This window comes from Lathamus discolor, chromosome 3 (genome assembly GCF_037157495.1).
Source record: "Lathamus discolor isolate bLatDis1 chromosome 3, bLatDis1.hap1, whole genome shotgun sequence".
NCBI classification, from domain to species: Eukaryota; Metazoa; Chordata; class Aves; order Psittaciformes; family Psittacidae; genus Lathamus; species Lathamus discolor.
Window position 1 is genome coordinate 105,673,012 of NC_088886.1, and position 24,314 is coordinate 105,697,325.

A 24,314-nucleotide genomic window follows, 5' to 3' on the forward strand; every position below is an offset into this window, starting at 1 on the left:
AAGCAGCTTTTTTTTTTTTTTTTTTTCCCCCAAAGAATCTCAGATTCACTCTTTGCATAAACCAGCAGGAAGTAGCAAATGCAGCAGAACAAGCCTGCAGGATTGCTCCTCGAGAAGATCCAGCTACTAGCCACAAACTGACCAATTTGCTTTGTAAGACAGCAAAGACAAGGTGGCTGCTAAATGACATTGCAACACTGCTGTTAAGCTGTCTCCATAGCCATGTCTTGCATTTGATAATAAGTCTATGTTTACAAACCCATTTCAGGTCCATGAACTTCAGCAAGATTCAACAAGAAAGAACATGCATTTTCCATTCTGAAATTTCTTTTGCTTGCCACCTAGCTCTTGAGCTTTGTAGTGCATTTAAATCACATTTTTAATATATTCTGTGTAGCAGTAGGAGCTAGAAACTTTTCTTTCAAATGAACCATAGGATTTTCTCACTGTTACTTGCCTCCAGATACTTAGGCTTAAGTAAGATGTAAGTAACAAGTTACGATAAAATTCAAAATAACTGGAAATAGGCACAACTAAGATCCTCATCATTTATAGACATCCAGCTGTTCCCACAGTATGAAAATGCCTTTGAGTTCAAAACACTTCATGCTGAAATATTGCAAAGAAAAACAACTAATGCAAAGCTTAGACAAAAAGCAAATTGAATAGGAAAACAGAGGTTTAGCTAGAGTAACTGAAACAATTCAATATTGCCAATAAATCCAAAGAAAGACCAGAACACTAAAGGAAAAAGTGATAAATCTGAAACAGTAAACTTCATGAAGAAAATTACAACAGATCTTCAGTCTTTGAAACACAGATTACATTGCTGTGACCAATAAAGTTTTATTGCAATTTTTGACCAGTTTTACGTGCATCAGTATGTCAATCTCCTAAATCCTTCCGCTAAAACTGTTAAAAATAGACCAAGCAGCAGTACTATGAGTCACTGCAATACCATTCATGTTTGAAAACTACTGCTCATAAAAGCACATTTCTAAACCATTTATACATTTTTATATTTTAATCCAAGTAAATGAATAAACATATTAAACATCGTTTCAAGATATAGCAGAGAAAATTTTCTCTTTTTTTAAAAGACTGTAGTCAGATTCCATGGAAAATGAAAAGGAAAAATGAACGGAAGAAGTCTGATTATTTTATCAGAGAAGTTTACATTCAAGCCAGGAAGTAAGAATGGCTTCTAACACGGAATCTTGAAACAAAGAACAGAATTATTTAAAAGCAGAAAACCAAGACTGTTGTCAGTGGACATTTTCTGAAGTCAGTATACATATGAAATGGCAAGATGACAGTGAAGAAAAAATATTAAGAATCTTGAAGATTAGGAATATTGTCAATAAATTTTTTAAATTAATAATAAGTAATAAAAGACTTTTGAGGACAGTGGTAATTCACTGCTTAGAACTAACATATAATCAGCATAGTATGAATTATTTGAAGGTGTGGGAGATTAGTGTCAATTTTTTCATGGTGGTCTGTTGGGGCTTTTTTGTTTGTTTTGGGTTTTTTTTTTTGTTTGGGCATTTTTTGGGGGTTGGGTTTTTTTTTTCAGAAAGTCAGGTTTCCTTTTAAAACAATAGCAACTCTCCCTGCAATGTCAACTCTTCCATCATTACGCAGTGAAATCTTCAACTCTCCTCCACGGCGGGAACATTGAAAAGCTAGATGGAAACAAGAATCCAAGGTTAAAAAACTAGTATCTACCACAAATTATTTAAAAATCCAGAAACATTCATGGAAATGAGGCCTCTGTCTCCATAAACCAAGCAGCACCAGGGCAACAACTGTTCTAGGACACCCTGGATGGATGGTCTTTATGGATGAAGATTAGCTGAGAGTCTATCTCAGACTACAACTTATTAAGTCTGACAAAAATGGCAGTAAATACAAGTAGCAAAGGATGCTTTGCTCTCATGTAGCCAAAGTTTCCTTTGTATATCTAAAGAAGCCTTTAGACCTACTATAAAGATTTTGAGAATTCTCCATTCACAGGATAGACAGTTTCAGTACATAAGAAGGAAGAACACTAAGTATTATCTGAGAAGAATGAAGAATCACTTTACTAGTGCCGAACATCTGAAATAGATACTAGGTTCAAAGGATGCATTTGGCTAATAGGTAAATAAAGGTCAAACAGACAGGGGAAAAAGTCTACAAAGAAACAGATGCTGCTTCAGTCTTCACAAACTAAGACCAAATTCTTACACAGACAAGAACAACTACTGATTTATATAATCCTGAATATAGAATTTAATGCAGCTGGATAAAGTTTAAGTAGAAAAAACCTTCCACTTGTAAATAATTATAGAACTAAACTTTTGCCTGAACTGTTGAGCCATATAACAGGTGGGACAATAATGCTTATTTAGCAGGTTGAGCCTATAGACTTGTTTCAGTAGTCCAATTTTAGTTGCACAACTACTTGATCAGAAAATTATCTTGTTCAGATGGCATTAAGCAAAGACTTGAGCTTCATATAGCGTCCTTTTTGTGAAAGACTGTAAATGGATGAAGAGGCAGGAACATCTGCAGTCTCCTTACTCAATGGACTTTTAACTACAAAATTTGTTCAAAGCTAACGGGCAGGTTTTTCCCCCACAAACCCCCAATTTGTAAATTAGGTAGTGATTGTATTCAGATTCCAACAGAGCACAGGATCTCACTGTTTAACAAACGGTGTATATATATTGTGAGCTTTAAAACAACTTCTCAGCCACAGCTGACAAGAATGCTCTTCCTTTTAACAGGATATTAAATTCCTAGACACAGCAAACACTCCAAAAAGGTGGAAACAGATTGAAATAGATCTTTTCCATTTATAGAACCACTGGTTATTGTTTTAACTTGTCAGCACATCTATGTATGGATTAACACCTTCAATCCAATATTTTGAACTCTTACCCAGACCATGCTAAATTTTATCAATTATTATTGCCAAGTGTGGATACACAGCTAAACTCTCCCTCATGATGGCAGATGTAAATAAAAGAGGTCAATTATTTTAAATCTTCAGAGGTTGGTTGGTTGGTTGGTCATTAGGTTTTTTCTTTCTTTAAATGTGGAGCCAGTGCTGCCCGTTTCATGGCCATAAAAAAAAGTGAAAAAAATAACCCACAAAAGCTTATACGAAAATTGTATTTGACCCATTCTTCCTCTCACAAAGAAATACTGATATGTCACCCTATGTCTGGAAGTAAATAGAAATGTTACGCTTGTGTATAAATGTGACGTGGTCAATCTATATGCTGAGATTACCTGGGAAAGAGGAAAACCGCGATTACAACTCTGCAAAACTCTTCACTTCATGAGAATTCAAACTAGCAATAATTTAAATACAGGTACATTTACTAAAGTAGCTTCCTCACATATAAAAAAAAAAAAAGAAAAAGAAAAGTGAGGAGATTGAAAAGTTATAAGATAAGACAGACTGTGTTGATTAAAAATCGTCCTGCATAAAGCCCCTTTTCTTCACAATAACGTGGAAAGTCCTCCATAATCTGCTTGGTTCTATTAAATTCCTTATGCATCTTCATAAATGTTATCTTAGAAATGTGAAAACTATGTGAAGGGCTGGATGCAGAGACAGTTGCTAAATATTACATTCATTAGCAATTATGAAAGTCTATACATCTGAGAGATAATTTTTCTTTTAAATATTGCACTCTTCAAATGAAAGAAGGCAAGGATTGATACCAAGTTTTGATTTAACACTCAGCTTAAATTCAAGGACAAGCACATCGTTTCAACAAAGAGCATAAAGTAAATAAAGCACCTTGTAAAAAGACTGGAAAATTCTTTGCTGTTGATGGGGCTAGATGTTGTTTGAAGATTTGGTCTAATAAAAGTAGGAAAAGAACCCAAACACAGGAAATTATGTCTGATACTTCAGCACAGATGCAACTGACCTCCTCCTAGAGGTCACAATACCCAGAGAGATGTGACAATAGCATTCCTTGCTTTTATACGATTTCATTATTTATTATTTCATATGGGATCTATCTTGGAACTAACAGATCTTTCATTTTACGGAAGAAAATATTCCTTTATTCTTGCAATAAAACATATCGGATATTACAGAAGCTACCAGAGAGGTTTCTAAAAAGTCAAAAGATACTCTTATTTATTAATCTTTGGTGATATGGAATCTTCTTGATTGGCAGCCATCTTTTCCAAATAATCTCATTAGTAATGGAATTCGCCCAACTACCACATGATACTCCTCAGTCACATGCACATAAAGAAAAGTTATTTCTCACAAACACACATAGAGATCACATGTTGATCAGATGTCTTATTCTCTTTAAATCTGTTTTGTATGATTTCTACCACAAAAGTTGTTTGAGGACATAAATGCATGAAATATGGGGGGGAGGTGGGGGGGGAATGGGAAGACAGAAAAAATGGGAAGATAGGACATTGTTTTCACTAACACATCAGAGAAGCTGATTACAATATCAACGGCCTTGCTGCTTGAGATAGTTTCTCTGAAACAGCAAATGGCACAGTACATACAAAATACATGTAAATGAAAACAAGGTAGAAAGTATAATTTAAAAATACAGAGAGAATTCCTGTCTGATTACTTAAAGAAGCAGTGTCTGCAAGATGGCATGGAAGAGTTTCAAAATCCATATTAACATCTGAAAATGTCAAAAACTTCTGAGAAACAGACAGTCCATAAGGATGCATTACAAAAGACAGTTTCTTCTCTTCAGAAAATATGTTGAGATCTCTCTCCTCCCCTTCCCCGCCCCCCCCAAAAGTTATGGTAACTATCCAGATTTCATAAAGTCATAAAACAGTTTGGGTTGGAAAGGACCTTAAAATCATTTAGTTCCAATCCCCCTGCCATGGCAGAGACACCTTCCACTAGACCAGGTTGCTCCAAGCCCCAGCCAACCTGGCCTTGAACTTTTCCACGAAAGGAGCATCCACAACTTCTCTGGGAAGCCTGTTCCAGTGTCTCACCACCCTCACAGTAAAGAACTTTTTCCTTATGTCTAATATTCTACTTATATTGAGAAAATGGATGGGCAGTTATTGTTACAGTTTGCATTTTAGTAATAATGCAAGTTTTTCCTTTTCTAGTGTGTAGCTTTCACATAAATGGGCAGCTGTGCAAGAAAACAGTTTCTCTTACCAAGCATTTCTTTCTTCCCCAGCTGCTCTGACCAGTAGCTGCTTAAGACAGCATGAGCAGATCCTTAAAAGAAATTAGAAAATAAAGTACAGAATTAAACTGGAATCACTACTTTGTGGAGCAAGCAAATGCAAAATCTAAACGCCATTAACAAATCAAGTGCCACATGTGTGTTTAGGACAAAACATCTGAGAGTTTGCACAGCAAACAGAACTTAAAGCTTTATCATTTAATTTACTTATGATAAAGCATTACTATTTCCTCATCCTTTGGCTTCAACGGAGATTTTGCCTAGGCAAGGGATTCAAATGCACAAATAGTACCAATTACACTACTTGATCCAAAGTACTCATTTGTTTACCAGAAGTGAAGTTTCCTAATAACAGAATCTCAAAATATTAAATTTGAAATATTATTCATATAAACATGATGTTATTCAATGAAAAACAAACAGCTCTCCATCAAAAATGTGAACAGACTTTTGGATATTTTTTAAAAATAGAACAGATGAATAGAAGTCATTGTGTAAAACAAAAGTATTTCCTTTTCTAACAGTTTTCACAACGAAACCTCAGAAGTTTTTTTCAGTCTTGAATGATGGTAAGTATCAGGATGTAACTCTAGGAAAAACGTAAGGTCTCACCACAGCTTCTGAAAACTAAAAGATCAATTTTTTAATTCCTGGCCAGCAGATGGCTTAAAAACTTAAGATGACTTCTCAGATTCATATCTAGAAATGCTGCTTCAGTCTGCCTTAGCAGCTAGGAGCAAAGACACTCTGCTGGAAACCCTACTGCAAAGTAACTATCAAGGCTCAAGGACACCAGGACATGTAGCATTATTAAGAAATCATTACAAAAGAAGTATCATACAAAGCCATACCACTGTTAAAAGTATACTTCAGCAATACAATAGAAAGTTTGGTTTCTATAAAAGAAAGGACACTTAAAGATGGGAGACGAGCAACAGCAAGCCAAGAAGATTTTCTGAGATTCTGGAAACTTCTAGCTTTTCCTACATATCTTAGAATTGTAGAATAGTTAGGGACGGAAGGCAATTTAAGATCATCTAATTCTAACCCCCCTGCCACAGGCAGGGAAAATATCAATACTAGTCTTCCCAGAAATCCTTAGGAACAAGCTCTGGGATTAGATATATCTACCAGACTCTGTCCCCAGCTTTACCAAGAACGCAGGACTGAGAATAAGTAATAACTGAAATTCATAGCTTTTATTTCTTTGTAAACCTTTATTTCTGCTAGCAGTGTTGAATAATTAACATTATTCCAACAAAGAATTTTTCTCTTTATTTAGCAAAACATTTAATGAACATTTGTTAACAAGTTCTCAGCTGAATCAGAAAAACAGAATCATAGAATAGTTAGGGTTGGAAAGGACCTTAAGATTATTTAGTTCCAAACCCCCTGCCATGGGCAGGGACACCTCACACCAAACCATGCCACCCAAGGCTCTGTCCAACCTGGCCTTGAACACTGCCAGGGATGGAGCATTCACAACTTCCCTGGGCAACCTGTTCCAGTGCCTCACCACCCTAGCAGAAAAGAATTTCTTCCTTATATCCAACCTAAACTTCCCCTGTTTAAGTTTAAACCCGTTACCCCTTGTCCTGTCACTACAGTCCCTAATGAAGAGTCCCTCCCCAGCATCCCTATAGGCCCCCTTCAGATACTGGAAGGCTGCTATGAGGTCCCCACGCAGCCTTCTCTTCTCCAGGCTGAACAGCCCCAACTTCCTCAGCCTGTCTTCATACGGGAGGTGCTCCAGTCCCCTGATCATCCTCGTGGCCCTCCTCTGGACTTGTTCCAACAGTTCCATGTCCTTTCTATGTTGAGGACACCAGAACTGCACACAATATTCCAAGTGAGGTCTCACGAGAGCAGAGTAGAGGGGCAGGATCACCTCCTTCTACCTGCTGGTCACGCTCCTTTTGATGCAGCCCAGGATACGGTTGGCTTTCTGGGCTGCGAGTGCACACTGCCGGCTCATGTTCATTTTCTCATCGACCAACACCCCCAAATGCCTCTCCACAGGGTTGCTCTGGATCATTTCTCTGCCCAACCTGTAGCTGTGCCTGGGATTGCTCCAACACAGGAATAATAATTAACCTGTGATTAACTGGTAACTAAGCAAATAACATCATTCTGTAGTAACCGTCATCACACCTATTGAGCGGAATATCAAAGGAATAGGCAGAGAACAAGTCTTCCTGTCCCTAGATACACAACTGGCTAAGTTATTATTATTCATAGGCATGAATATCCATAATAAGTGTCAAGAAGCTAGAGGATAGCTCACCTGAAGTAAAAAAATAAATACAGACACCAGCAGAAGTGGATATGAACTTCTACTGCAATACTCATTCAATACTAAACTAGCCTCTCACTTTAACTGGAATACTTCAGGGAAAAGACCTGAAAAAAGATACAGGATTATCTGGCCTGATGGTAATAAGAAGCTGATTTTTCTGCAAGAGTTGGCATCAATCCTGAAAGTTTTCAGTTTAATGAGCACACTCCTGCTGTCCATATAAAACAGCCATTTATAAGAGAGACTCCAAAGTACAGAATGAGATTAATAAAGTTTAATAAGAACCTTCTAATTGAACAGAAACAAGAGTAAGAGTTGATTATCACCCAAACACATACCTGTAACAGGGTCTTCCAGAACTCCATACCAAGGTGCAAAATATCTGGAGTAAAAATCATGGCCTGTATGTTTTCCACTGGAATTTCCCTTAAGAGTGAGTATGAGTCCTTTCACCTTTCCCGTTTTTTCAGCTGACAAAAAGCGTTGTGCGCTCACTTGTAGTTCTTCCAACGCAGACCTTGAATATAATCGTAGAATTTTATTAGCCCATATTCTTCACTTTATATGAATTTAAGTATTGAAAAGGAACTACAAAGTCATCTTTTCTACAATCCCTAAACAACCAGACTAAAATGTTAGAAGAACAAGATCCCTAGCATTGCCCTCCCAGTGCAATTTGACAGAAGACCGCCCTGAATATCATATGCTCTGAGTGGGCGCAGAAAGAAGTTCAAGCCACGCATTTCCTATATATTTCTGAAAACAGAGCATGTTGGAATATTAACTACAGAAGGGCACACTTTGTTTCAATGTTTAACAATTGAAAGGAATATTTCATCGCTACAGAACGCAAACAGTAAGCACTCTGACTCCTTTCAAAGAAAACAAATAACTAACACCATTCAGATCTTCATGGAATTCTAAAGCACTCTACAACAGTCTCAAGTCTATGAAGTTGCAGATTGCTCACAACAAAATAAAGTCTGAAAGTGTAACAACAAAAGTACTTAGCTGAAGGTATTTCTATCCCCCAGCTAGCCAAATCTCTAAACATTAGTTAGGCCAAACTTCAAGTGAAAATGATAACTTGGCCTGATTAATGAGGCTGTGTTTTGGCAATATATATTCAGATGATACTTAACAATGAAATTCAGATCTCTGAAATTAACAAATGCTTTGGAATCTGAACTGGAATCTGAATTGGAGTAAATACCTGTAAAGCTACTTATGATGCTGTAAAGTACATGTAAGCAGATTACAGTCAAGTATGAGTAAGAATCCGTGGCACTCTGTCTCACAAGGCATACCTCTACACTATGCAACTATTACTTCTTCATATGAGAAACAAGACTCCTAATTTCCTGCTATGTTACTGGATGATTTTTTTTACTCAGATAGATGGGGAAAACACACCATTGTTAAAACTGTTTACTACACCTCTGCGAGTTCAATAAGCTTACATTAGAGGATAACTACTTAACACATTAGTTTAAATAATAGTCTTTAATCTTCACCTGTTTTAAAACCAGATAAAGCAGCCTAGTATGTTGTATGCAGGAATGTAGTATGTACTATGTAGGAATGGAGGCTAAGCAAGCAGACTCAATTTCTGTACACTTGATTTAAAAAAAAAAAAAAAAAAAAAAAAAGACACCTTTCATAGGCATCACTGAGGCGGACTAAGAGCTTCTTTGTGTCAGGAGAGTAACGAAGATCTTGAACAATCATGTCACCAACAGCTGCCTGGTGTAAAAATTAAAGGACACCAAGAAAAGTTCATAATTTGAATATAAAATATTATTTTCTCAACATTTTCATAGAACACATTCCCTGCCAGAACAGGGCTTATGAAAGGTCTCTCTCATGCAGCCATAAAGTACATGCAAGCAAGAAAAAAAAATGCAGAAAGTGCATGAATGGATAAGGGTAGGTGCTAAGATCTCTGTGATGCCAGCTCAGAAAGAAATTCGGGGATCCAGAAGAGCGCAAGGACACCAGATTGCCCTCACATGCATACAATAGGCTGAAAACACCACAGAGAGAAATACTGATGCTCTAAACAATGGTAGTGGGAAACAGATGTTCAACTGCAGCATTTTTGAGAATTCAATTTCCCAGGCTGCATGACTCAGACCTTCAAAGCTTAGTGTTTCAAGAGTACATTAAGTAATGCCATCTTAATGCTTTTCAACCATTTTAACATATAAGTATAGCTATTATAAATGTGTTTCTAAAACATATATAGATTCTTTTTTTACCTTTATTAACTCTTCTACTTCCTGAAGTACCTGAAGAAAAAACAAAAAAAATACACACTGTAAAAACAGAACATATATATATCTGTATGTATCTATTCAACTACAGATAGATACACTTACATACAAATGTAAACATAAACACATGATTTCCTTGAAAGCATTTAATGAATAAAACTTTGACTGACCTGTGGGTAGGTTAAGTAAAGTGGTAAGTCCAGGACAATATGATCTTCCACTTGTCTGGCTCTTAATTCCCCACTCAGCGTCACAAATGTGAGAACTGAATTTTTGTTTTCTAGAAAGGAAAAACACTGCAACATTATCAAACGTAAGAATTGGAATCTATATCATAGTTCTTAGAGTCGCTCAGTACAGTCAGAAGAAGTTAGTTACACAGCTTAAATACAGTAACTACAATAAACCTACAGTAAAAAACTAAAGACAAAATTCCCAACTAAATTAACTGCTGAGGCTAACAAAAGCAGCGACTGCAGGGAATCTCTTCTCTGTGTTTCTAGAATGAATGGAAATTTCCTTTAAACGGAAAGAGCAATATTCCATATTCAAATTCTACTGTAACTCTCCCAGATGACATCTGCATAGAATAGCAGGGCATCGGAATCCGAGGCATCAGACTACAACCTTGTGATTACAGAGCAGTTGCAAAAGACAATACCTAAGATATCTCCATGTGTGCTCTCTAAATATTCTAAATATTTAATTGCCTTTGTTGTAGAAAATAGAGAATTTAAATAAATTTTCTAAAAAGTTATAGTAATAAATAGCTTGTAATCATACTTAGTACGTGAAACAACACAGCAGCTGCTGCAAGTGTAGCATGACCACAGAGAGGAACTTCACTGGCTGGGGTGAACCATCTGAGTCCAAAGCAGGAACCTTGAAAATAAAATTTAGTGTTAGTAACTTGAAGAAGTCTCAAAACTTTACGTAGAATGATGACATTTCAGTTAATCAGAACGCATGTTATAATCTGTCTTAGTCTTAAACACACTTTAAATAATTTAGGAATTACACTTTTAGGAACCTATTTTGTACTGACTTTAGAAACAGCTATTGCTTTTCAGTCAGGTCAGCAACAGGAGACTACTACTAACAGAGGAAAACTACTTGGTTACAAAAGCAAAGGAGCTGCAGAGCAGAAAAGACTGCCTGCCTGAGAACTAAACCTGTGAATCAGAGGCATTCTTGAGAAGTGCAGCTGGCACCTTTGAAGCGCTGCTGAGTAGCTGGAAACTGGAGACATACTGAGATATCGTAGGTTAGCACACAAACAACAAACTGTAACAGCAACTTATCACCTGCAAAGGTGAAAAATAATCTGGAAAAAGGAAAAAACATTCTGAGAAAGTACAATAGGTAACTGCCACTGGGTGTTCTAACTGAAAGAACAGGAGAACAACCTGGAAAAATAAAAACTGGTTTGAGAGAATAGAAACCATGGTCATCTATTGGCTGTTCCAGGTAAAAAAAAAAAACAGGAATTTACAGCATTTACTGGCTTCCTGAAGTGGTGGTATCCTATGTTCTCTTATGTCTCTATGATTAAAAAAAATAATTAATTCTTACCCAAAATGGAACTTCTCTCTCTGACAACTTTCTGTGCTGCATATATCCTTTAGGGGTTAGATAGTTTTATTGGTATAAGTGAAATTTTATCAGAGCTAGATCAGTTATGAATTACTTTGCTTAAACCACCAGTCAAGTCTGGTAAAAGCCTCTAATGTACACTAACTCTCCATTTCACTAGAAATCGTATTTATATTTGTTGTTTAAAAAAAACTGGAACCCAAGTACACTCTAGTTGGTTTCCTGTAGCTTTTGCAGACTTACACCACAGCATTTAAGATAATGCTTAAGAAAATACATTTCAAGTGAATAATTACCAAACACAACTAAAAGGTGCAAGAGAAACAAATGATATTTAAAAAGAAACCCCAAACAAGTCTTGACATCACTCCTGCAAAAAAACAGTGCATTGAAATCAGTCCCCTCTCCACTGAAAACAAACAGAATTCCAACAAAACCTAGTGGATGAAACTAACGAGTGCAACAGAGAACTGCAGACACAGAACCACAGAACCCAGAAGCCTGCCCTAGAGTTAATACACTCCCCCAAGTGGAAATTGTGGCTGCAAGCAGGAGGAAATGGAGTCAGCCATGCCCAACCAGAGACAGATAAGCTGTGTGACCCAAAACACTTGCCTGAATATTGAGATATACAGTCATACACAGACTAAGAAGATATTATATACTCTCATAAATTTATAACCCTAAATTAATGTAGATATTTTTTAAATTAAAATTTAATTAAATGCACTGATCACAAACTCATACTCCTGGCAAAAACATACTTTGTCTAGGAGCCCTTAAGACATCAATTATGTTCCAGAGAAGATGATTGTCTCACAAATGACATTCTGACGTGTCTGGTTTACTCTTGCTCCTACCACCCCTCAATACACATTCTCAGGTGTAGCTCAGTTGCTGTATTTCTTTGAAAAAGTTGTGCTACTCCTTAGCAGTTGCATGGGTCTGATGTCACAAATTCTAGTTCCATTAACATCAAAGCACTTTGATAAAATAAATAAATGTATTAAATGTATTGGCAAGGTGTTAATATGAAAAAATGTTAATATGAAAAATGAAAAGTGTTACCACTTTTTGATTCAAGCAATTAGTCTAACCCTAAATAAATTCCAATTTATTAACAATAGGAGTAAATTAGGATAGTTACAACTTTAAGAAAATCCTCTTTAATAACAGAAAATGTACAAAATTCCACTCTCTGAACAATCAAACAATAAAGAACAGTTTCTTTGCATACTGTTCTAAGGCCTCTTTCATATAGCCAGTAACTCCAAAGCTGTTCACTGTTCAAAGAAAGGGCGTGCCAACACAAATACTTTAACCTAGAATCAAACTCCAGGCTAGCGGCTTCCAGCCCCTTGGCTCTTGCTACCACACAACTGCAAAGTGAGCAGATTCAGCAAACTGATTCAGCTGAAAACTAATCCACACAGCTATTTAGAATGCATTCTGTATTTGTCTGGTTTTTATCTTGTCTAGTGTTCCTCCATTTCATCTCTCATAAGATATACATATATATATATATATGTGTGTGATATATATATACACATGCCCTCACAAAGAACACCGGTGAAGTCTCTCCTTTCAAACCAATCAAAAGAGTAGCCTAATGTGCTTCCTTTGGGCAACTTCTGATTTCCCAGTTTTGTTGAAAACCTGTCTTCTCCAGTATTGGCTCCACAGATCACTTACAGGATTCAGTGACAAACTCAAATAATAGCTTATGGTTACCGCAGTGATGACTTCCTGTACAGCCAAGCCAGATTCTACTCACTCTGCAGTCTTGTGCATGTGGAATAAACACGTTCCATCTCTATTCTTCTGAAGAAATTCTCTCAGGAGATTGTTAATAGTAATGGAACTACTAACTGAAGGATCTTTGCATAGCATTTTCAGGAGATTTTCTACATACAACTTGCCTATTTACTAAAAGACACTCTTATTTAGTAAAAGACACTAAGACAAATGGTTTAATTTATGAATAATAAATGTTTGTATATTGTAAAATGAATTTCATGTAGAGCACAAACACTTTAAAGAATCCATGTGCAAAAGGCTTATTATATTCTTAAGAAGATACATCACAACTCCCAAGATTTTGCTTTGGCTGTCTTAAAAGTTACCACCATTCCTTATAAATGCACCCAGTGTTTCCTATTCCCTTGTGAGAGATTGTGGTGGGTAAACAGAACCACTCACTTTTGGTTAAGTCATCTCCAGGGTGCAGTTTTCTGATGAAAGCAGTTTCTGAAAGGTTCATTTCCATTGCAATTTTTTGGTGCAAATCTTCATCCAAGTCCTAATGATGAAACAATAAATCCAATTAAAAGCAGGCCAAAAAAAAAAATCAGAAACAAACCTTCTGTCAAATAAACACAGTAACTTCATTTTCTATTATAATAAGACAGATTCATTTTTTGTTCAAAATACTGAGTAAAAAAAAAAAACACAAACAAAAAAAAAACCCAAACTAAGCATAAAATGGAACAACTAGTTCAATCATTGTGATAAATATGCATTTCGAATATCTGTCTTACTAGTTTACAAATTATTGGAATACATGGAAAACAAAATCACCAAAAAACCTAAACTCAGTCTTTCCATGAACATACTTTTTTTTTTCTTTTTAGTTATAAGTCACACTGAGAATACATCATTATCATAATCTAAAAGTAACTACAACTCTCTTCTTATAACTGTGAACAATGCATGACAGCAAGAAGTACATAGCAATTGCTGCAGCAATGACCAAGCTGCTTATGGCCTCGATACTCTTTTTTAGACAATGGGAACAATAGGCTAAGTCAGAAGAAGCTGAGGGGAGATAAACTGGAGGAAACAAAACAAAACAAAAAAAACACAACAAAAAAACCCCAACAAAACCGGCTGGAGCTCACTACATTCTGCTTCAACTGCCTGCAGCTTTAAATCCTGAGAAGGGTTCAAAAGTAAACATTGATCCCAGGACACACGAGTTGCAGTGACCGTATAAAATGCTACTTCACCCTTGCTCCACTGCTTTTTCCCCACAATTATGGTGGACTTAGAATCTGGGCTATAAATATGGAAATACAAATGAAATAAAGTACTCTGTGGACTTGGTTAGGTTCAACCTCTAAGAGGTAAGTACAGTTAGCAGAGCGAATTTTTATTTCCCTTAATAATGTTAATACTTTTCAGCCAAAGATCCCATATTACAGAAATGACACAAATACTAATGTGTACCATAGACCTGTATTTGCAGAGTGAATTCTATGCAGTGAAACAACATTCTAACTTTTTACAGTAACAAGCGCCTCTCCTTTATTCCAGAACAACAGTTCTGTCAGTTATTCTAAAGACACTAAACTAGAACAAAGACCAACCAAAGTGTTATTAAAAATAATAGAACTTTACCGAACTACTGCCATCCTGTGGCATTTCTGAAACACAGGCAGGGCTCGTTTTGCCATCCCTGCATTACTCCCAGGGGATTTTGTAAAACATCTGTTGAGGGACTGAACGGAACAGAAACATCACCACTAGCTGCACTTTGCTTTCTTGAAGCTTAGAACAAAATTATGAATGAGAACATCAGCTTCAACACTAAAGCCTGTAGCCACAGGTACTGAAGAAAAAAAGTAATTAAAAATCTCCACGTTCCAAAGGCAACATGCAAGTAACTTGCCTCCACAATATATTAATGTAATAAAGTAAAATTAATATAAAAATGCAAATAGAAGCTCATAGTTTCAAAGTAAGTTCATTCTGAGAGGATTTAGATTTCAGGTGGCCAAAAACACCTCTGAAGTGAGGTGTTCTCAATCATAACTTGAGTTGATCTGATAAGTAGGCCATATTGTACAAGATCTAGGCTTAGAAACATCTAGAAAGGATTCATATTGTCAGTTCATGCTACTGCCATTGACTGCTCTAGATACATTTTCTTACCATCTTCATGAACTGTTACTATACAAATAATATAAGACCTATTTGGTAGAAATTGTCAACAGTGTACCAGTTAGAACCAACTTATTCAGAGCACTTTGAGGAGGAAGAAGTCTAGTGTCAATTGCACCAAAACCACCATGCAAATTCAAAGCAATGAAGCTGACTATGGAAACTTGGTTAAAGCTGAACTTGACATATTAATGGTACAAAACTCAGATCCAGGTCTATACTCCCCCTCTTTTTTTCCATAAAAAGAAAAAAAGAAAAAAAGGGGGAAAACCTCATAAGCAACCACAAAACCCCCACATCAAAATCACAAAAATCAAACCCCACATTCTTTAAGAGTTAATAGTGCAAAAACTAGAGTGATTTAATGCATTTCTTTTCAGAGATATCATTCTTAATTCAGTTAGAATAAAACCAGTATGTGCCCTAATAAAAATAAATCTAAAACCCCACAAAAAATACAAAGCATGTCTTGTAAGAAATCATTCTGATGGAAACAGGCACCCCTGTGCTAATATCTTTGTATTCTGGAGCAAGAATGAACGCTTTCAAGCGGAACTCCTGAGTAAAGAAACCAAAACCTAACGTAGTGCTAAGTGCTTAGGTCAAGTACAGAATGGTAAATGCCAGTACAGTCACTCTAAAGTAGTTGGGGTATTTTTAACTTACATTTTCAAGCAGACAAACTGCAGCAGGATTTCCAGAAAACGGCCGGTTTGTAAAAGCATCAACCGTAAAAACAGGAATTTGCATTGTCGTTTGCGCCTATTTACACTGCTTTCTGCGAAGTGCTCTCCAACCTTTTAGCCCCAGCTGATACCAGAACTCTTAAGTTAATGCTTCCCTAACGCCAGGAGGAGCCAGCAGCCCCTACCTCCTCCTCACTTCCGAGTGAATACAAGAACACAAACCTCCTTCCACACCCCCAGCGCTCAGAGCCAATTTTTCCATTCATTAGAAAAGCTTTTAACTTCTTCTTTTGTATCGACTTCTGCCAAGCTCCAGACCATTCCCACCACAGAGCCCTCCCCAGCGGCATTTATGAGAGGATCCCCCTTGCCTGGCCTCCCGCGGGTTCACCACCGCTGCGGGAACCCGCCCGCCCTCCCAAACCCACGACAGGGGAGCCGGCCACCCTACGCGGCACACTCGGGTGGAGGGAGGGCCGGCCGGCCGGCCACCCACCCGCCGCCCGTGCCAGGCGATGCCTGGGCCGCCATCACGGGCATGCGCCGCGGCCACCTTCTGCTCCACCCGCGCGCGCCCCCCGCCGTGCGCTCGCTTGGCGCCAAAGCGAGCAGAAGTACGGCGTGACCGCGGGCCTAGTGCGCATGCACCTCAGCGCCCTTCAGCAGTAGCCGTGACAGGAATAGGCGGGAACTCAGTGGCCGCCGCGCGCATGCGCCTTTGCTTCTCCGCGGAGGCGCGCATGTGCTTAGTGCGCCTAGCCGGGGCTAAGGAGCGTGGCGTGGCTATCGCGATATTTGCGTAGTCGGGACGCTTTTCAGCCCGCGTCCCTTGCGTAGGTTTTGAGCCTGCTGGCTCGTTCGTAGCGAGGGGTCTCCTTCTCGGCAGAAGCTCCTGCCGGAGCACGTCGAGGGGTGCGCTAAGGTCTCCGGTGAGTGAGGAGCGGGAATGGGCATGATGTGCCCTCGGTGGGCAGGCTGGGTGGCGATAGCAGTAGGGGCTCGGGCTCTGAGGCGAGCTGGCCTTCCTGCTTTTCGGCACGGCGTCGGGGCCGGCGCCCGCCTGAGGGAGCCGTGGGCGGCGGCGGCCCTGGAGGAGGGTGTGGGGGAGGGGGCGGTGCGGCGCCTCTCCGCCGAGCCTCGTTCCTGAGCGCGGCCGCCATTTTGAGTGGTGGAGTCGAGGGTGGTGGCGGCCCCAGGAGAGCGGCGGGCGGCGGTGAAGGACTCCTGTGGGGCTGAGCTTGAACGGGGGGAGGTCGCGCAGCTTCTCCGAGGCGGAGAGGTGGTAGCGGGGCGCGGCGGGGAGCTGAGCTGGAGCGGGGGGGTTGGGAGGGGGCGGTACCGAGGAGACGCGGTAAATGGCGCCGGGAAGTGAGCGGTGGGTCAGGGCCGCGATTTCGGCCGTGGTCGGTGCCGCGGGTCGGATGGACTCTGGCGCGGAGGGGAAACGTGCGGTGGTGCGTCCATCAGCGCACAGTAAGGGTGGCCATTGAGGTTCTCGGGCTGTTGAGGCTCGACTGCCGCGCTGCCCATTGTGGAGCGCTCCCGGGCGCGCTTCCCGCCGCCGGTCCGTTCCTTTCACCCCCTCCCAACACAGCCCTGGGCCCAGGGCGGTGCGAGGGAGCCGAGGCGGCCGCACGGGCCCGGCTTCCCCTTCCCGCCGGGGTCTCGGTGCGCCAACACTTCGCTGCCCCTCAAGGTGATCCCGCGGGCCCCCCTGGCTTGTCCCGGGCAGTGTAACTCGAGTTAACGCATCGCCCGTACTTCCGGTAGGGAAGACGGAAAAAAACCCCAAGCGCTAAACAAACCAACAAAACCAAAAACCCCTACAACTGGGCGCTTTGTTTGCAGACAAAGGAAGGTCTTGTGTTTCCACGCAGGAGCCGTTGCGTGGCTCCTACCCCTTCTTCAAATGATATGCTTTAAAAGAAAATAAAAAACGCCGAACACAAAATCTTAAAGGCTGGATGTTGAAATCGCTCTTGAGTAAATAATGCGCTTTATGTGCTGTGCCTCCCCACGTGCTTCCCTTCCCTCCGTACTGTGTTGTTCCCTGTCAGAGTTTGGGGTAGGTTTAGATGTGTATGTACTGTAGATGTGGTAAAGTACAGTTTTAAATTTATAATAGAAATAGAGCTTATTATCTACAATACTAGATACCCAAAGACAAACTACCTGATCTGTTTTTTTCGTTGTTGTTGTTGAATGTTTCAACATTTTTTCTTTACTTTTTTTTTTTTTTCTTTTTTTGAAGGGTTTGGTTTAAATAAAAGATGGACTGGAGTGGAAAACATAATGGGCCAAATGATACAACTAATGATGGAACAGTGGTACGACTTCGAGGCCTGCCATTTGGTTGCAGCAAAGAAGAGATTGTTCAGTTTTTCCAAGGTACCTCTAGTATAGTCGAAGTCTAGTGACTGGATTTTTTTACTTCTTTTACACAATGTGTTGTACGTTTTAATTTGTTATAGCCATTAATGGGGTGGATTGGGAGGGATTGTGTTAAATTAGTTTATCTTAAATAAGAATTATGCCCTGTAAATGAAGTAGAAATAATAATAGATGTAGTAAAATACACAATATATTTCTAACTTTGTCAAGGTGGTAAACGCATTATGCATATTGGGATAACTGAATGTTAGCTGATGATCCAAGTGAATCAGTTAAATTGTTTGACTGGTAGCTATATTTTCTTCATGTAATTTAGGTGGTTGTATTTTTGCATAGCTTAAACAGAAAAGAAGTATGGCTAAATCCATAAATGTTTTATCAAAGATGACTGGCTTGTAATGTTGGGTGATGGGGGAAATGAGGTGGTTTTCTTTTTCGTTCTTGTTGTTTAGATATGCTTTAAGTATTTGCTACAGATGGGAATGTTTCAGCCTTTAACACTGTTCCCCTTGATGGGGTTATTTGTCCTTGGGTTAAAGGGTTGGAAATCGTGCCAAATGGGATAACATTGACGCTGGACTACCAGGGGAGAAGCACAGGGGAGGCCTTCGTGCAGTTTGCTTCAAAGGAGATAGCAGAAAATGCTCTGGGGAAACACAAGGAAAGAATAGGGCACAGGTGGGGATGGAGAGTTTGGGATGGTGTTACATCTTTATTTTTGGGGGTTGTGGGTCAGTAATGCTTTTTGGGTGGGTGGGGACCATTATATGGAACTGGCTGTTTTTAAGAATTTCTGTAACTGATCCTAAGTTAACTTGGGAAATACGTTAGACTTGGGGGGTGGGGGAGACAGTATTGCCTGGGTAGCTTGCTAAACTCAGAAAATTGTATCAGTTGTTCTTGTGTAGGGTAATTTGTGATTAATGCTGTTATAGCTTAGACACTGTTTTTCAGCAGTATGTTTCTCATACTGGAAAGACATGATTTATGCTTAATTTGTACAGCTAGAATTTTCACATAGTAATTTTTGCTACTGTAAAGTGTTTTGGGGATTTTTATACACTTAAGATTCTTACGGTTTTGAGGAGAAACTTAAGTTGTATGGTATCTAGTCACTTTTATTGGGTTGTATATCTAGTTATAGAAAACATAGTATGGCCTTTGTTAATATTCAGACAGCTTTTGCATGTATACTTATTGGTACCTTGAAAATCCTCTTTTATTAGATACATTGAAATCTTCAAAAGTAGTAAGAGCGAAATCAGAGGATTCAGTGACATGCCAAGAAGAATGATGGGACAACAACGGCCTGGACCATATGATAGACCATTAGGAGGAAGAGGGGGTTATTATGGAGCTGGGCGTGGAAGTATGTATGACAGAATGCGTCGAGGAGGTGGTGGATATGACGGTGGTATGTTTATCTAATGAATGGAGGTTCTGTTGTCAGTCTTGTGTTTCTGACATCTTTGTCAAGAAATAAAGAAATGGCAGTAGCTGCAGTTCCCATTAGGTTTGATGCACTTCCCAAGAAATTTTTTGCTTGTGATGTATCAAGAAATGTGACTTAGTATTTAAAATTAATGGAAATAATAAGGAAACTCTGCTTTCAGCAAAATTTGATCTCACTTGCATGTTTCAGTCCTTTTACTATGTAAAAGGAAATGTACATCTGCACTCTGTACAGGAATTCAGGTTTAACAGTCTTAGAGGCTGTTTGCAAACTGCTGGGTGTCCAAAGGCTGAGAAGTTGACTCTTGTGCATTGCTCTGTGAATTTTAAGTATTAATGTAATGATTTCTTTCTTTTTGTCCTCTGCCCAGGATATGGTGGCTTTGATGATTATGGTGGCTATAATAACTATGGCTATGGAAACGATGGCTATGATGACAGAATGAGGGATGGGAGAGGTAAAACAATTTTTTTTTTTTTTTTTTATAATTTGCTTAAAAATATATTATTTGAGTTGTAGGACATCCAAGTCAGAAACTTCATTAGATTATTTTGTACAGAAATAAGGTTGTTCAAAAGCGGCGGGGGGGGAGGGGTGGAACTGGGGCATCTTAGGAAAAGGTAAATACATAGCTTAGGGTGTTTTCTGTTTAAGTGTTTGGGTAGATAGATGGGAAGTGTAAACAACTTGCATTCATTGGTGTAACATGAGTGCTTTCAGAAAACCAGTAGTCATGACTTTCCTGGCTTTTCAGAATGATCTTACAAGTGTGTGGTCTTGTTTGGTTTGGGTTTTTTACTAGGCATGGGGGGACATGGATATGGTGGAGCTGGAGAAGCAGGCTCAGGTTTCCATGGTGGCGGTCACTTTGTTCACATGAGAGGACTGCCTTTTCGAGCAACAGAAAATGATATTGCTAATGTAAGTACAATAGGAAAAAGGGCTTTTTAATGCCAAGAGTTTGCATGTTCCTGTCTGTCTTACTAGAAACTTGAAGTTCCCAAACAAGTGAGTGATAGTTTTAATAGGTCTGCAAACTCTTTCATAAGAGAGAAAGGTGGTGAATAAAAGCACCTCTGTAAGATTTTGAGAATACATTCTTGTGTCAGAATACGTGAGCTGTTTCTAGTGGGAAAAGTTTTCTTGAGATGTAAGGCCCTAGGGCCTGGTTTAAACAGAGCCTCTTTCCAGGATGGGGCTCTGTCTTTATTAGTTGCACCTATGGAAATCTTGATTCTTGTTACTTGGGGCTGTGGAGTGCTGTGTGTGGTTTTTGTTGGGGAGGGGGGAGTTAACTGAGCTACTTTCTCTTCAGTCAGTTTGATAATTTTCTTTAAGACTCAAGAGAACAAGGGCTAAACTTGAGGCTTTGAATCAGAGCATGTTATTGCAAGATGATGAGTAGTGCTTCTGTACTGTATCAAAGGTTCGTTTGCATATACTGTTTGGTAAGAAGGCTGTTAGTCAGAAGTACCACTGTATCTCTTTTGAGTTCTGTAGCAAGGAAGACTGGTCTGATTGACAGCTTTAGTATGTCCTTGAGAAATGTATTTGGCTGTGCTGCTTCAAAACCTAAGTAATTATCTTCCTTTTCCAGCATGGCATCATATTAGAACTTGTTGCTTAAAGCAGTGTGTGGGCAGGAATTCTTGTTCCTATCTTTGCTTTTAAAGAAAGCTCCTCAAGCTCTGTAGCTGGAGCTCTTTGAGCTGTATAGTAGTAAGAGTAGACTGACCTTATGTTGAAGGTCCACTATTGCTGAGTAATACTTTGGAAATTCATTATTAAATTTATACGGTAGAATGAGATTAAATTGATGCAGTGCTCCACTAACCACTGGGGTGGGAAAAGTACCTGGCTTGAATTCTGTATTAACCTGATTTTATTGTTGTTTTATATTCTTAGTTTTTCTCACCACTGAACCCTATAAGAGTTCACATTGATATTGGAGCAGATGGAAGAGCCACTGGAGAGGCAGATGTGGAATTTGTAACACATGAGGATGCAGTAGCTGCCATGTCTAAGGATAAAAATCATATGCGTGAGTATTGTATTTACATGAAGCTTTCTTTGACTAGGGTTTAGCAGGGTATATAAGGGTAAAATTAATATTATGGTTTAAATGGCATTTAACTTAAATAGCTCTGCCATTTATCTTTCAGACTTGATTTTTGTGGGCACCTGTCACTTGTAAAGTGGTGGGGTTTTGTTTGGTGGTGTGGTTTTTTTGGTTGGTTTGGTTTTTTTTTTTTTTGCTTTGTGCTTCTGGCTTCTGAAACAAAACACAAAGTAAGGCTTTTTTGTTTCCTGCAGAGCATCGATATATTGAACTGTTCCTGAATTCAACTGCTGGAGGTGGTTCTGGCATGGGAGGCTATGGCAGAGATGGAATGGGTATGTATCAGTTCCAGCCTTAGGCAACATTTTGTCCAGTGTAAAGAGTTCCAAGTTTGTAATGATGCACTTCCCGCTTTTCAGATCAAGGTTACGGCCCTGTGGGGAGAATGGGAATGGGTAGCAATTACAGTGGAGGATACGGAACTCCTGATGGCCTGGGTGGCTATAGTAAGTATAAGTTTTGCTTTTCATGTATTTGTTGGAAATGCTGTTAATGTCCATCTAGTAATGGACAATGGGGCAGGGTGGTGGGCGTTGTTTGCTGGGGGGAGCTGGGAGGAGAGGGAGGGGGGCAGCAGTTTAGTTTAAACTGTAAATCACTTGGGGGTTTATAATTTTGCTACTACAGCAAATGCTTGTTTAAAAAAAACAGTGCTGATGTATTTTTGTTTTAGTAGAAGTTAAGTCATTTCAACCAACTGTTCCGTATTACCCATCACATTTTTTCTTTTTTTAAGGTATGTATGCGTGACCTTGTGTCAATTGTTTGCAGGTCGTGGCAGTGGAAATAGTGGAGGATACTATGGGCAAGGCAGTATGGGTGGAGGAGGATGGCGTGGAATGTATTGAAGGGTAGCCTTGCTTCTACAAAACATCCTGGAAGATACAGTCTCTGGTCTACTAGACTTTCTTACAAAATTTAATTTCTTTTGTATTTTAAGAACTTTATAATGACTGAAGGAATGTGTTTTCACAATATTATTTGGTAAGCAACAGATTGTGATGGGAAAATCTGTTTTCTGTAGGTTTTATTTGTTGCATACTCTGACTTTAAATAAATTTTTATATTCAAACCACTGATGTTGATACTTTTTATACTAGTTACTCCTAAGGATGTATTACATATTCAAGACTACAGTCGGTTTAAGATGTTGTACTGTGGTTCAATAAAGGTGGTTGTACTGTGACTCCTATGAACACTGATTCAGTTCTATGTAATCTTGGTGTAGTAATTGAATTTGAAAAATCCACTTGTTTAAGGGGATAAAAGGTAGATGACTAGGTTAGTTTATTTGGTAACAGTATTTCCTAAACCCTTTTCATAAGTTGTGTAATAATCTCAACACAGCATAAAGCTCTGGAGGCCAAGTCATTGTGCTGGCTTTTTTGTACTACCACAGTCCCCTATCACCTTCAAGCGCATGGCTGCGTAAATGAGTAGTGCCCAGGTTTTGTGCCTGCACAAAACCAAGCAGTGATGTTTATTTCCACACATGTAACTTGCAAACCAAACTGTAATATTAGCACAGCTTTTTGCTAACACAGAATGGGTCACATACTAGTTATTTGGAGCTCTCCACTTAATCTTTCTTTTCCCTAAAAACTGCTTTTGGGAAGAGCAGGGGCTTTGGGAGCAAGTTAGATACTTTGTCTTTCATGAAATTACTGTATTTAAACACGGTTTGGCTTTTTGCTTTTTCTTCCTGCACAGACCTGACTTGTTTGTGTTTGTTTAAAACTTAACAAGCCATTCTCTAGATGAGCTCATTAGAAGCAAAATATCTCTAAAATAATAAGCCCACTACCTGGTAAATTCCACAAAATCCAAACACATTGATAAAACTTTCTGTGCATTTGTGACATGTAAGATATGTAAGCAACTATTGTTTGAAGACACTTAACATACCTGATGTGTAATGAAAAAAGATATTTATTCTTCTGAGCCAGTGTGATCTCCCAAATTAATTGCTTTGTTCTCAATGCCTCCCTTAAAATGTCAAATGTGATCTTGGGTATTGAAAGTCTGTCACCTGTTTTGCTAGTACTGTGTTATATATGTAATAAATGTCTTCTTGTGGGAGAGAGGAGAATGGAGTTTATTTCACTAGAGATTGTGTTTTTGTCTCATAGTGACTGGAAATAAAAGCTGTGAAAGGGTAATTGGCACAGGAAACTTTCCAAGTTCTGGATTATTTCTGGCTAGGCAGGAGAGGGAAGATGAGACCTTAACACCAGTGATTGTGCAGGGCTGTGTTTTAATTCTGCTCTTGTGGGTTCTTAGTCTGCTCCTGAAAAAGCTGGTTTCAGAAAACTTAAGATGGCAAAGGTCAGGACAAAGAGTTAATGCAGGAGCAGGAAAAAGTATCTTAG

The 24,314-nt window shown here is 39.0% G+C and overlaps 2 protein-coding genes across 6 annotated transcripts; one reads left to right on the top strand and one right to left on the bottom strand.

The window, feature by feature from the left end:
• Positions 1-830: 830 nt before the first annotated feature.
• Positions 831-16,348, bottom strand: PBLD (phenazine biosynthesis like protein domain containing). 2 transcript variants are annotated; one of them, XM_065670964.1, is made up of 9 exons: positions 15,963-16,348; positions 13,557-13,656; positions 10,548-10,646; positions 9,935-10,044; positions 9,750-9,779; positions 9,146-9,234; positions 7,830-8,008; positions 5,165-5,227; positions 831-1,685 (listed from the first exon to the last, which is right to left on the bottom strand). In XM_065670964.1, exons 1-9 carry the CDS (start codon positions 16,044-16,046, stop codon positions 1,573-1,575), a joined length of 867 nt encoding a protein of 288 aa, XP_065527036.1. In that variant the 5' UTR covers positions 16,047-16,348; the 3' UTR covers positions 831-1,572. The 2 variants fall into 2 exon arrangements, with proteins under 2 accessions (XP_065527036.1, XP_065527037.1); XM_065670965.1 differs by lacking the exon at positions 15,963-16,348 and adding an exon at positions 14,754-14,856.
• Positions 16,349-16,708: 360 nt separating this feature from the next.
• Positions 16,709-23,017, top strand: HNRNPH3 (heterogeneous nuclear ribonucleoprotein H3). Of its 4 annotated transcripts, none has more exons than XM_065670963.1 (10): positions 16,709-16,911; positions 18,234-18,370; positions 18,913-19,051; positions 19,600-19,787; positions 20,197-20,283; positions 20,629-20,747; positions 21,732-21,867; positions 22,140-22,220; positions 22,305-22,391; positions 22,682-23,017. In XM_065670963.1, the coding sequence occupies exons 2-10, from the start codon at positions 18,253-18,255 to the stop codon at positions 22,693-22,695; spliced, it is 969 nt and encodes a 322-aa protein (XP_065527035.1). In that variant the 5' UTR covers positions 16,709-16,911; positions 18,234-18,252; the 3' UTR covers positions 22,696-23,017. The 4 variants fall into 4 exon arrangements, with proteins under 4 accessions (XP_065527035.1, XP_065527034.1, XP_065527032.1 ...); XM_065670962.1 differs by having other exon boundaries at positions 19,600-19,742; positions 22,717-23,017; XM_065670960.1 differs by having other exon boundaries at positions 16,710-16,911; positions 22,717-23,017.
• Positions 23,018-24,314: the final 1,297 nt, after the last annotated feature.

What these genes read in the sequence shown, in the direction of transcription:
- PBLD (XM_065670964.1), bottom strand. Translation starts at nt 16,046, where the DNA reads ATGCAAATTCCTGTTTTTACGGTTGATGCTTTTACAAACCGGCCGTTT. An exon ending in TGGAGATGACTTAACCAAAA is followed by an intron (nt 10,647 to 13,556) that starts GTGAGTGGTTCT and finishes TTTATTTTCAAG; the next exon opens with GTTCCTGCTTTGGACTCAGA. An exon ending in TCTGGAAGACCCTGTTACAG is followed by an intron (nt 5,228 to 7,829) that starts GTATGTGTTTGG and finishes ATTTCTTTTAAG; the next exon opens with GATCTGCTCATGCTGTCTTA.
- HNRNPH3 (XM_065670960.1), top strand. Translation starts at nt 18,253, where the DNA reads ATGGACTGGAGTGGAAAACATAATGGGCCAAATGATACAACTAATGAT. An exon ending in CAGAAAATGATATTGCTAAT is followed by an intron (nt 20,748 to 21,731) that starts GTAAGTACAATA and finishes TTATATTCTTAG; the next exon opens with TTTTTCTCACCACTGAACCC. An exon ending in TGATGGCCTGGGTGGCTATA is followed by an intron (nt 22,392 to 22,716) that starts GTAAGTATAAGT and finishes AATTGTTTGCAG; the next exon opens with GTCGTGGCAGTGGAAATAGT.